At 40.5% G+C, this 12,566-nt stretch overlaps 1 protein-coding gene across 5 annotated transcripts in view; it reads left to right on the top strand.

The window, feature by feature from the left end:
• Positions 1 to 9,867, top strand: part of shtn3 (shootin 3) — a 33,537-nt gene extending 23,670 nt beyond the window's left edge. For 2 of the 5 annotated variants that reach the window (XM_071457727.1, XM_071457732.1), the window contains exons 9-17: positions 555 to 708; positions 2,187 to 2,361; positions 2,732 to 2,802; positions 3,135 to 3,238; positions 3,947 to 3,967; positions 4,406 to 4,468; positions 5,404 to 5,533; positions 6,736 to 7,042; positions 8,094 to 8,370. In XM_071457727.1, the coding sequence (XP_071313828.1) occupies positions 555 to 708; positions 2,187 to 2,361; positions 2,732 to 2,802; positions 3,135 to 3,238; positions 3,947 to 3,967; positions 4,406 to 4,468; positions 5,404 to 5,533; positions 6,736 to 7,042; positions 8,094 to 8,229 (1,161 nt within the window). In that variant the 3' untranslated portion in view covers positions 8,230 to 8,370. Of the gene's footprint in view, positions 1 to 554; positions 709 to 2,186; positions 2,362 to 2,731; positions 2,803 to 3,134; positions 3,239 to 3,946; positions 3,968 to 4,405; positions 4,469 to 5,403; positions 5,534 to 6,735; positions 7,043 to 8,093 lie in introns of all 5 variants that reach the window. The other 3 variants (XM_071457731.1, XM_071457730.1, XM_071457728.1) reach the window with 3 other exon arrangements.
• The last annotated feature ends 2,699 nt before the right edge of the window (positions 9,868 to 12,566 follow it).

Below are 12,566 nucleotides of genomic sequence, written 5' to 3'. Positions count from 1 at the left end.
TTAAAATGAAAACATATTAGTGTGGACGTTTTCCATCTTTGCTGAGCCAACTAGGTCTCAAAATCTTGACCAAAGGAATAACACCATTAAAAATAATACAAAAATAAATCTAGTTTCAAAGGCAAAAAGAAGGCAAAGAATAAAGATGACTGGGGCGTGAGGAGCGTACAGTAAATCCATTAAATCATTCAGGTGATAAGATATGAAGTCAAAGGTAACTAACTATCTGAAGTCTTGAAGATGTTTCTCCACCATCAGTGGCTTTATCAGTTCAGCTGATGGATGGGATTCCCCAGCATTTTAAGCGTTTTTGGGTCATACACACTCTGATGATGCATGAAGTTTAGTCAGGTCATGTGTGACTCCTTAAGGTCATATTGTAGTCATGTATCCGTCCAGACTAGAGCAGCAAATTCAGGTGCTTTTCTAGAGAAGATAGAGATGCTTATCATGGAAATTAGATTATTTTCCTTCCAAATAAACAACTAAAAGAAGATGAAGATTTACCTACATTAACAGTGTGTGTGTGTGTGTGTGTGTGTGTGTGTGTGTAGGTGCAGAGTCTGGAGGCCCAGCTGGAGCAGAGCTGTGTGAAGAAGCAACTGGAGGCTCTGCAGAGGCAGCTGGAGCTGCTGGAGGTGGAGAAGAAGGAGACAGAGGGACGACTGGAGCAGACAGAGAAGAAGAATGAGGATCTGGAGAGCAGAGGTGGAGACACACTCTCACATATACCCACACACACACACAAAATGCTATTTCAACATTTCAATCCAGTATCTTTGTGTCTGTGGTTAAGAAAGGAGTATCTATCGTCCATGTATTTTAAATAAAGTTGGTTTTAAAAAAGTGCGGAGTCAGTGCAGTCGGATTCTCTCCGCTCTTCTTCACATCTTTCATTGACCTCATGACTTTTTCTATCGAGGTTGAGGAAAAGTGGTTACAGCGGAAATTATTTTTACTTTTCGATCGCAGCCTGGGCTTCAAAATAAAACTTCAGTAAAACTACAATTTGCACTGGATTGTGTAATCATTTTATTTTTGTTAAACTGGATTTGATAGAACTGGTATTGGAAAAAGCATTGATAAGAATCAGTATTGAAGTCAAGGTATCGGTGTCAGTATTGATATCGGTGTCAGTACTGATATTGGTGTCAGTGGCACCAATATCAGGTGGTGGAACACGTTGTTTGACCCAGTTTGAGCTGCAGCAGAATCAGACTGAACTCTGCAAAGTCTGTTCTTAACTTCTTTGACTGGGTTTGAACAATTTGTGCATATTTTTCATTTCAACATTAACTTATAGCTTCATCTCATCTTCAAATCCACCCACATTTATTTTATTATTTTTTATTATTAGCTCACTTTTGGGGAAATGTGTGTAAATTGATGCAGGGGACAAGCAGAATATTTACAGGTTTTTTTTTTTTTTTCGAACATTGTCTTGAAGTTTTTTCTCAATTAAAAAAACCAGAAAATATTCATGCAGTTTGATTTAGCAGCTACGTATGGTTTTTGATTTAGTTGGTAAAAAACATTTATACTCAGAAATATGCCACTGTTGTTGATCCAGAATCATTACAAAAGTCAGATTTTAAAATCATTAAACACTTTTCTTCCTCTGCAGTTTCCTTTCACCACTAAAATTTAAATACATTTTCTAACTAACACCTGAATGATGAAGAGAAAATGGGACGCGTGTTGGACAGGGTTACTGGTGTCTTCCCTCTCCTCTGTGTCCTCAGACTAGTGGCTGTTGTGTGTTTATTTCATTGACGCAGACCATCGACCCATCTGCTGCAGGAAATCTGGCAAACATGCAGAGTTTCTCCCTCCATGCCACACGGCATCTGTCTGTTTGTTGTAAATGGGTCACAGGAAGTCAGCGCCAAAACCGCCAACTGACTCAAACCAGAAACTGTTAAAAAGGACAAAATAAATAAATAGATAAATAAACAGAGGCCTCTTTCATGGTGCCAGAGATGGTGTGTTGGGTAAGAGTCCTCACTCTGGAGTGACTTCTTTCACCAGAGGAAAATAACCACCAACCAAAACGAGATAACATGGCACAACAGTACCTAATGCAGTACTATGAGTACTACCAGCAGTAGTAATAGTACTAGCAGTGGCATTATATTGCAGATGTCAGTTTTATTATCTGTTTCCATTCTTTTCTTTCCTCCCCACAGTCCACGAGCTCCAGGAGACCCAGAAAAAGATCACCATGACGACCGTCACGGCACCCCCTCCCCCTGAACCCGGGGTGGCCCCGCCTCCCGCCCCTCCCCCGCAGCCGCCTCCTCCCCCTCCCCCTCCCCCTCCACCACCTCCTCCACCTCCCCCATCGAGATGCAACCCCCTCAGGTGAGGACGGGAGCAACAGTGGGGTGTAGCATCATCTTACTCAGCTGCTTGGAAAAAGACACACTGAAACAAGAAAACATGACCATCGCATGATTTGTCTCAGCCCGCTGGAGGCTGACAGGTCTATTTATAGAACAGAAAGCACTTTGATAGACACAGTAAAGCAGGTGTGTGAAGGAAGCATCAAGGCAGTAACAGAGCAGAAACACAGGCCGGAAAATACATGAAAAAAAGCGTTTAACGATCTGCGGATTTTACATACACTGATCGGGTCTTTTTGATAATAATTGTTGGCCGATTGCGGCCTGATTAATCAGAGCACTCCTACAAAATGAATGTAATGCTCAGTTATTGTTTGTCTCTCTGTCAGCTCTCTGATAGCCATCATGAGGAAGTCTTCAAAAGGCTCGAAAGCTGCTGTGAAGGCAGAGCAGCCTCCAGGTGAGTTTCATCACGCCTGTCTATACTTACAGTGTGTGTAGTACAGTATGTTTTTACATAGGGTTTAGTTATATAGAGTCTTCCATTACTGTATTTGTTATTTTTTTATGATGACAGTGATGTACACTATATTATGATGTTTGAACTTCACTCAAAGCCACATTATTACTGTGACACTGTGTACACACGATGCAGATTGCGTCTCTGGAGGTTTATACATGATGCACAGAGAGGGGCAGGAAGGATGGGTTAACAGGGGCTCAGCAGCAGGTTAATCTGACCATGCATCCGTCTTTACCTTAGCTCTGCCTTTTCTCTCTCTGACTCTCCAGTTGCTGAGGGTGTGGACGACGTGAAGGTGAAGGCGGTGAATGAGATGATGGAGAGGATCAAACACGGCGTCGTCCTGCGGCCCGTCAAGAGTCAGGAGAGCAAGGTGAGGACTAGAGAAGAATTGAAAGAGAAACTTGTTGTTTGGTTGTTTGCTTATTGAAGTGGTTTTGATTCTTAGATATTTTCTGATCGTGAATCCAAAGGTCACAGACACCCAGAATTAATCTGCTGAGGCTTTACTGTCTCGAGGCTGAATTCTGGATGTACACCTGTCCAAAACTGTGTTCACTTATGACTGGAGCACGTCAGCCAATGAGAGACAAGAAAACTGCAGCACAGGAACGTCAAAGATATTTTTGTGGAATTATTCTGTCACATATGATCCCAAAGTACAAATACAAAAACATTTTTTCCTGCAGTTCAGTCAAAAGAATACAACAAGGTGACTTTTTTTGATAATAAATCTTTCAAAATTAGCTCCTTTTGCCTTTAGCCCTCATGATTTTTGACCCTACATCCAACAATAGTAAAAGGTCAAAGGTCAGAGGTCACATCACCCTGACAATAGACGTGCTCAAATATTCCTGCGACCTGAGAACCATTTTAAAAAATATCAATATTTCCATCAAAACAGAATCAAAACATGTCAAAGCAACAGAAAGCGATTGTCCTGCTTGACCGTGCCTCCTCTTCCTCAGGACGTCTGTAAACACTGTCAGGTCCTGTCTCTGTGTGTGATGCAGTCTGATGCACTCTGGCTGATTGCTCTCTTCTTCTCTCCTCTCCATGTCTGTCCTTCCTGCTGCCACAGAGAGTAGCAGTAAAAGTAAAAGTGAGTATATTGACATTTGCATCAATCTTGTGACGTGATGCCGAGGTCGGTCCCTGAGGAGAGAAAGACGTTTCTCTCCGCCTGACCCCAACAAACCCAACGCACACACACACACACACACACACACACACACACACACCCATACACACTGAGACCCTCCAGTTTTAATCAGTTAAACACATGTCTATTAAAACATCAATTGCAAATCACGTTGTGGGCTGAACACTGGGGCTGCTGGGATATTGTTCCTCCCCTGAGGGAATCTCACTAATGGGGGAAGTCCTGCAGCAACACTGCAGAAAGCTTTGGAACCAGAAATCACAAACTCCTCATTGGTAGATGTAGTTTGAAAAGCTGTCATTTCCAACTTTTATTTTGTAATTCTGTGACACAGCAGTTGAGTAAGGAGAAATTATTTGTGTTTTTTTTTTCCCCCAGCAGCCTCCAGTACTTGAGGAGAAACAACAGGAGAGCGCCATGGACGAACTGAAAGGCATCCTGGTAAAAATGGATTTATACTCTACATTGTTCGAAAGCATGAAGCTTCATGATTCTGCCTGTGTAGGAAATTATAAGATCCCAGCATCACTGCAGCAACTTATTGCTCCTTATTAAGGAACAGTTCATAAAAACAGCAAATGATAATAATGATAATAACTTTATATTTATATATATATATATATATATATATATTTTATATATTAAATATTTTCATAATAAACGTTACAAAGTGTTTGACAAAGGCAGCAATAAAATGGTATCAATGTAATCAATTGATTTCAAAAAGAAGAATCAGGTGCATAAAAACCAATAACTTTAAGAGAAATAAAACAGTTAATGGGAAAATAAAACCAGGAAAAGCTCTCAGATAAAAGTAAGTTTTACGAAGAGTCTTAAAGGAGGACACAGATCATTCCAGAGCCTCGGGGCCTTTACTGCAGACGCTCTGTCCCCTTTAGTTTTCAGCCGGGCCCTTTGAATAGACAGAAGACCTTTACCTGAGGATCTCGAGGTGCGCGTGTACAGAACTGAGAGGTCAGAGATAAAGCCAGGAGAGAGGCCACGGAGAGATATAAAACCGATCAATAAAATCTTAAAATGTATTCGAAAACCTACTGGGAGCCAGTGTAGAGAGGCTGAAACAGGAGTTATTTGGTCATGTCTCTTGATTCTGGTTCTAGTGTCACCAGTTCTGACTCTCTAATAGTAAACTCTAGACAGGTACCTTTCAGAAGAGACAAGGACTGTTATCAAGAGAACTGTTTCTTTACTTATGTTTGTGAACACGCATGTACACCTACATGAAAAGGAAATTAAATAGATTGGAATGGATTTCATTGATTCAATGTGTCACTTTGTCATAAAAAGTCAAATTCTGGGTTAAATTACAGTGAAATAATGAACTTCCTGCAGTAACAGTTGTGTTTTTCGTCCAGGAGACGGTGAAGAGGAGCCCCAGCAGAGGCTCTCAGGAGTCCGGGCCGTCTCCGCCGGGGAAGAAGGACAGCGAGCTGGAGGTCATCCTGAGGCGCAGACGCAACAAGGCGGGAGAGGCCGGCTCTGGAGGTAAACACGCCTGAGATTCAGTTTCTTATTTCAGAGTTTATCACCACACTGGCTGCAAAGCTCCGTTGATTTTGTGTGTAGTTTACTTGAAAAAACAAAGACTAATTTTTATCTAATTACTATAAAAGTTTTTCCCTTAACATCTAATGCATCCTGCAGTTAGGTCTTACATAAAGATGAAATGTTTTATACAAGTACACAACCTTAACCTGTTGATTTTTATAGAATATATATCTCAGGTGTGGATTCAACATTAAGTTTTACACCGAAATCCTGTTTTACGTGGAAGTTAGTTAAACCAGTGAAACATTAAATGGAACCTTTAAACTCTCCGATTCATAATGTGCTAATATTATGAAATGAAATCACAAATGGCTCATCAAGTTCAACAATGATGAATGATGAAGAAAAAGGGTGAGAGCAAACTGACAGCTGTGTGTGAAGCAGTGAGCTCAGAGATGGCTCAGTGATCTCCTGCTCTGTATCTGAGGGTTCACGCGAGGTTGAGCTGTTAATTATCATGTCGCTGTGCCGCTCGATTTTCAGAACATGTGGTGTTCACACTGCTGAGGTCAGAGGTTCCACTCCCGCTGTGACTGCACTCAAAACAAATGTCATGCTGTGAGGGAGACTGTGTGTGTGTGTGTGTGTGTGTGTGTGTGTGTGTGTGTGTGTGTGTGTGTGTGTGTGTGTCCAGAAGAGGGCGTGCTGACCCACAGATTGAACGCACGTAATGAGGTCAGATTTCTGCTGATGAGGATTTATCAGCTTTTCCGTGATTGATTGACCTCATCCAGCAGAATGAACCGCAGCTGCTTCACAGCTGCTTGATTTAAAGTGAGAGAAATATTTCAAGTGCACACGTGACTCATTCTGCTCAAACACATCGGTGAACTGAAAAAAGGAGTCAAAGAGACCAGGGGCCAGCTGCACAAAACTTCCAAAGTTAAGACTTTCCTTGAAGTCTGAGTTAAGGTTTCCTTGAAAATGTTCATTAAAGTATTTAAGGGTTTCTTCTTATATTAGTCTTATACTTATGGAATCACTTATGATCAGTTAAACCATTAAACTCTGGCAGATTTTTCTTCACTCACTCGTGAAGAGTCAACTATAAAAAAAACAAAAAAAAAAAAACAAAAGCTGATTTAAAATTTAAAGCTGATGGACTCACTTTGGATTTTTTTCTTCTTCTTCCTTTTCAGATGAGCGGGAGGGCCAGATGAGCCATGTGTCCTCCTCCGACAGCCTGAATGGGAGGCGCACCAGCAGCGACTCGGGCAAAGATCCAGAGGGAGCGGGGGGACTGCTGAGCATCCCCTCTGAGCCAGCAGGATTCAAGGCCAGCCAGGAGAGACGAGGGTCGGGGCCGGGACCTATAGTAGCCAGGAGGAAGAGTTCTGACACGGGCCGGGAGTCCAGAGTGGGCTCCTGGCAGGAGAGGAGGTCCTGCAGCTCTCTGTCCGAGAAGGAGACGGCAGAGTCTCCGGTCAGCAACGGCTGCATCAACAGGTTGGAGCATCACTGCATCACAAACAGCAAAGCAAACTCATGTTAGGGGCTTTTATTATCAATTCATTCATTATTATTTCCAATAAATTTATTGACTGTTTATTCTAACAAACTGAAAATGATTGAATGATGAAAATGAGTTTTTAATGATTATCAAATGTTTCTAACTACTAATGGATTATTTGAGGAATAATTTCTCAACTTCAATCAACTGTAGGTTCAAGTTAGTTATCTCTGTCTATCAGCGAAGACCTTTGACTTCTGTTCCGGGCGGCTGTGGCTCAGGAGGTAGAGCAGGGTGGTTCAATCCCTGGCTCCTCCAGGCCACATGTTGAAGTCTCTTCGGGCAAGATACTGAACCCCAAATTAGACAGATATATGCTGAATGCATGTGTGAGTGAATGGGTTATGGTGTAAAGCTCTTTGAGTGGTTGATAAGCCTAGAAAAGCTCTATATGAGTACAGTCAGTTTACCAAAAGCCCTTTTTTAGCCCTTTTTTAAACATAAATATTTTTAAATGTATTAACTGTAAAGTAAAACTGATAATTAGCGAAACACAATAATATTAAGTAAGCAATGAAACCGACTTTCCCAGTCAGAGCAATGAGTGAAATCTAATTTTCGTCTTCATGCAACTCCTCTATGTAATTCTCCAGTTTATAACAGCTACACACCACCTCAGCCACATGAGCTCCATTCAGACTCATAAGAAGGTTACAGAGAGAAATCAGATCAAGGCAGGAAACTGGAGAAGATGTTTACAAGCACTTTCCCCAGTAATACAGTTTACAAACATTGCTGTCAGATTTTGAGCCCATTAATAGAAAGACATATAACACTGCAGCTAGATTAGAGAGAGGGCAGTTTGTTCTTACTGTGTAGATAGATAGATAGATAGATAGATAGATAGATAGATAGATAGATAGATAGATAGATAGATAGATAGATAGATAGATAGATAGATAGATCCGTCCGATTATGATACACGGTGTTCTGTAGATAAACAGTATTTGGTCTGATCATTCAGTATTTGTCTGTGCTCCAAAACAGTGTCGGGGAGGATGATCAAAATGTGACAGAGAAGTGTGTCCAGTCGAACGGAGTCAACCACGACGAACCCGGTGAGGATGCACACGCCGCGGTCTGCGCTGGCCGGGTTAATGGCAGCGCTGACGCCGAATGCTAGGATGGACTCTAAGGATCCTGGGTTTTCCTTTCACTAATCGGATCCAGGCTTTTATTGCTAGATGATGATGATTTTCATTCTCCGATCAGAAAGCTTAGGGTGCGTTCACACCTCGTCTTTTTGTTTGTTGGGTCGGAAACAAAATAGGAAGTTGACTTTGTTGTGCTTTTGTTTTTCTTTTTCTTTCTGATTTACACTAACCATTTAAAAACTAACTGCAGCAGGGTCTGTAAAGAAAAGTCACATGATTAACATGGAGCTAATTTATTGAGTCCTAATCTAGGGTTTTAACGTCGTCGTTCTCATGTGAGCGAGCGAGTTTAGATAAACTGTTCAGAATGTGCCTGGTGTGAATGCACCCTGACACGTCGGGCCATTGTAGAAACACTCTCAAACACAGACTGTAGCTTCTGGTCATCAGTTATTAAGACATACTGTATGCAGACCTTTATTCTTGTCAGTCTAAACCCACTTCAGCATAAAATACATGTTGACGTTGATGAATTTGCTGGTATTTAAAATAAAGGGACAAAACAGGTTACGATGACAATTGATAGCCCCCCTTCTCTACTCAGTACTTTCAACATTCATATGAATGCATCAGCTGCCCCTCGCATCTCATTAGTACATCACATCATTTTGGTGTAATGTACTGCACCAAAATGATGTAGGTAATTAGGTAATTAGGCTTTCTGTGAATGTGTAGATGGTGCATCTTTAAAAACTGAAGGTAAACCTGCAGTAGGGGGAAAATTCTTACAAACAGGGTCAGGACCCCAAAGGAGGTCACAGGATGGGCCTCAGAGGAGACAAGAATATTATTGGGGTAGGAAGTAGGAAAAGTCTTATTACATTTATTTGTCATACTTGTTTTCTAATGGTGGCTTTTCCACTTACTCTGGTCAAATACTGTATAAAAAGGTAAAAAAAAAAATCACTCTTTGAATTTACTCATGCAGCCTGTGATGTATTAAGTGGCCACTGGCAAAAAGACTGAGAATTGTTGGTTTAATGCGACACGTCCAGAACGGACACTTTGCCAGTTTTCCTTCAGTTTTCAAATTTTATTTACAATAACTAGACAGTTCTTCCTGATGTATCTTGTAGTTACATAAAGAAAAAAAAAAAAAACGCACATACAAAAAACATCGACTAAAACTACTAAAAAAGAGCAGTTAATGAGGAGCTACAGTGGCTGATGTTCTACGTTGGAGCATTTGTCAGTCTACCGAACATCAGCTCTTTTCTTTGAAGGTTTCTTGATACAAACCTGTGGATCCTTGAGGACAGACTGACTGAACCGTTTGAGGGAAGCTGCACTTTTTTTGCACAGAGCCTCAGTTTTCCTCAAACACTTTGACTTGTAAAATGACTACAAAGTTTTAGGTTGATTGTAGGTTTTTTTTGTCTATTTGATGCACAAAGGATCTGTTCAATGTCACTTTGTGTCATCAGAAGGAATGCACTGTAATGTACTCCAACTACTTCTGCTTCTCCTCCACCTTTACCTTACTCCTAGTCATCGTGAGGGCTGCACAATTGATTTGTGTGTAATCATATAAATATTAGCTTCGTCTTCGGCAATACTGAAACACATTTTACTTTGTTATATGCTGCAGTAAAAAAAAAAAAAAAAAAGTGGGGCCAAAAAAAATTGAATATTTAAATTGAGACAAATTGCATGTTGATAAACACTGATATTTTTTGTCATTGGTTGATTTTAAATCATACATGGTTTGGATTAGTGATCAGCATGGAGAGAAAAGTTATTGCTCAAAAAAACTAAAGACTAAATCCTGTGTTCTTAGACCCAGGAAATCCCTGTTGGATGGAACAGATGGTACAGATGATTTTCTGTTGATTAGATTTTAATATTTAATATGTAAAAGGGGAAATCTTTGCTTGTTGGTGGCACTATAGGAAATGTCACGAGGTCCGGATTCATTCTAAGGGGAACACAAATTTCATGGCAATCTGACAAATAGCAGTAGCATCATTTTGCTCGTGATCTAAGTGTTTTCACAATGCAGTCAATGATTATTGATATATCAGTAAGTGGTCCCAGTGAGATTGATTGACAAAAATTGTACCAGGAGTTCCACTTGATTTGGTTTCTCTAAACAAAATGCATCCACTAATGAAAAAACAAAGTAAATGGATCCTGACATAAGATTTTTTTTTTTCTCAAACTGTATTTTCCAAGGTCAAGAACGAACCTTCAGGTTCTAACTGACTGATGTCTTTAGTGAAGTCTTTATTGTGCAGCCCTGACTGTAGTATCCAGGTATCTAGAGGATCATGTCCTGCTTTAATCCAACCTCTTCCTGAGTCTAAACAAAGGGAGGCTGAGTGAAAACACCCAGGAACAATTTTTACAACCAGGGTTTTAAAATGAAGGTCCAGAAAGCACTGCGTGTGGAAAGGAACTGTTCCTTTCGTCCACTTTAGCTGCTGAGGCTCCTGTTCAGGTTTCAGCGTGTCGACTATCAGTGTGTCAGTGTAAGGCTTTGATGTGGAAATCAAACAAATGTGTGGAACATGAATATGAGGTTTTAGAGGAATAGAACAAGTTGTTTCTCCAACAGCATAGACAGTGGGTGGGTTTCCATTCTGTTTTTATGCATATTTTTAATTTGCAATAAAAACAAACAAAAAAAACAAAAAAAAAAACAGATGTAGTGAACACATCATGGTGTACATGGATCATGTGATTTAAACATCCGCTGAACCATAACATTCCTCAAATTATTACTGGATACAAACATGAATGTTATAATTTTTTCTATGTTTTTTTTTTACTTTGTGGTTTGACTGGCCATTTGCCATCTTCTTCTGCAATGGTTTAGTGGCATCTGACTGGAAAACAGCACCACCTGCTGTTTATCGTGATTAACTCTAACACTCAGTTGTGAATGGGATTGCAATTTTTTTTTTTTTTTTATTCATTGAAAATTTGCTCTACATTTGGATGGAAACCCACCTAGTAGCACAGTTCCAACTAAATCACAGCTAACAGAAATGTTCTCAGGGTCCATGTGACAAACCCACCTTGACAAAAAAAAACAAAAAACAACAACATTTGGGAGAAACAGACGGCGCCATTTTTTAATCTAGTGGTGAAATAAGCAAACGGTTAGCACAGCTTTGGAGGACGGGGGTGCTTGTGTACTTTGTCTACCTCTCCACAGACGCCTGCCTCTAAACCTATACGTCCTGAATAACATTTTGTGGTGTTAAAACTCATAAGATACCATCATAGTCCCTCCACCACAGATAAAATGTCTTCCACATGCCTTCCTCCACTGAATCTGCACTGAGTCCAGAGTCCTGTATCCACCTCTTCTGAGACGCCCTCATTGTTTCTGTACTCAGTCAACACGCTCACCGCCACATTTCACCGTGCATTCCTTGACTTTTATTTCGTAGGGCTTGCTGTCTATATATAGCTTTCCTGACACATTAAAAACAATTTTGAAAAGTATGCAATTACATAAGGCACATTTGTATGATGCTTTCACACCTTGTCATTCTTTCTTAAAAACACACATTTAAAAGTGCTTTTTGTTCTGTCCTTTATGTGTATTTTATTCTAATGCAAAGGACCGAATGTTAAGGAGGCAATGAACTGTTAGGCTGCACATAACACAACCCATTAGAGCTATTAAGCAGTTACAGGCGTGAATATTATGCATATCGAGGCCTTCCACAGGCCCACAGACGGCTGTAGAGTTGGCCTGCAGCCGGGTTACGTTCTGGGTCCTTGCGTAGTTGTCAACCAAGTGGCTACTTAACAAAGGGATTTACTGTATCTGACAAAGTTTGGGTGACTATAGATATTGTGTGTGTTTGGGATATAAATGGAGTGTTAAAAGTTTTTTAAAACATGGGTTTTCATTTTGGCATCACTTGAAATAAATTGCAATTCAAAATAAAACGCACGTTGTTTGTCTTTATTCGAAAAAGAAATGAACAAAAAGCCTCAGATGAAAAGTAACCAACTCCTAAACCTGCATTAAATGATTTTTTTTCCACTCGGGGGCAGTGCAGCCTATAAACGTCACACGACACACAGTGTGTTGTCACCTCGCAAAGTTGACGTGGCCACATCATGGATGTATTATAATACATATAGCCACATATCATCCCATTGGAGTTGTGATTGTCTCCTTTTAGCTCTGGTTTTCTGACCACCAAGTCCTCTACCAGGTTCTCTCAAATGCCTCCCCTCCCTGGCGGCTATTTGGTGCTGAAGACTAAGTTTCAGACGCTTAGTTGTCGTTTTACATTCCCACCAAAGCTGAAACATTGTGTTACACATGTTAAGTAAATAACAGTAT

This window comes from Trachinotus anak, unplaced genomic scaffold (genome assembly GCF_046630095.1).
Source record: "Trachinotus anak isolate AG129_WGS33_773 ecotype Australia unplaced genomic scaffold, CSIRO_AGI_Tana_v1 ptg000021l, whole genome shotgun sequence".
In the NCBI taxonomy this organism is placed as follows: domain Eukaryota; kingdom Metazoa; phylum Chordata; class Actinopteri; order Carangiformes; family Carangidae; genus Trachinotus; species Trachinotus anak.
Note: the sequence above shows the minus strand (reverse complement) of the source record. Positions and strands in the feature narration are given on the sequence as shown.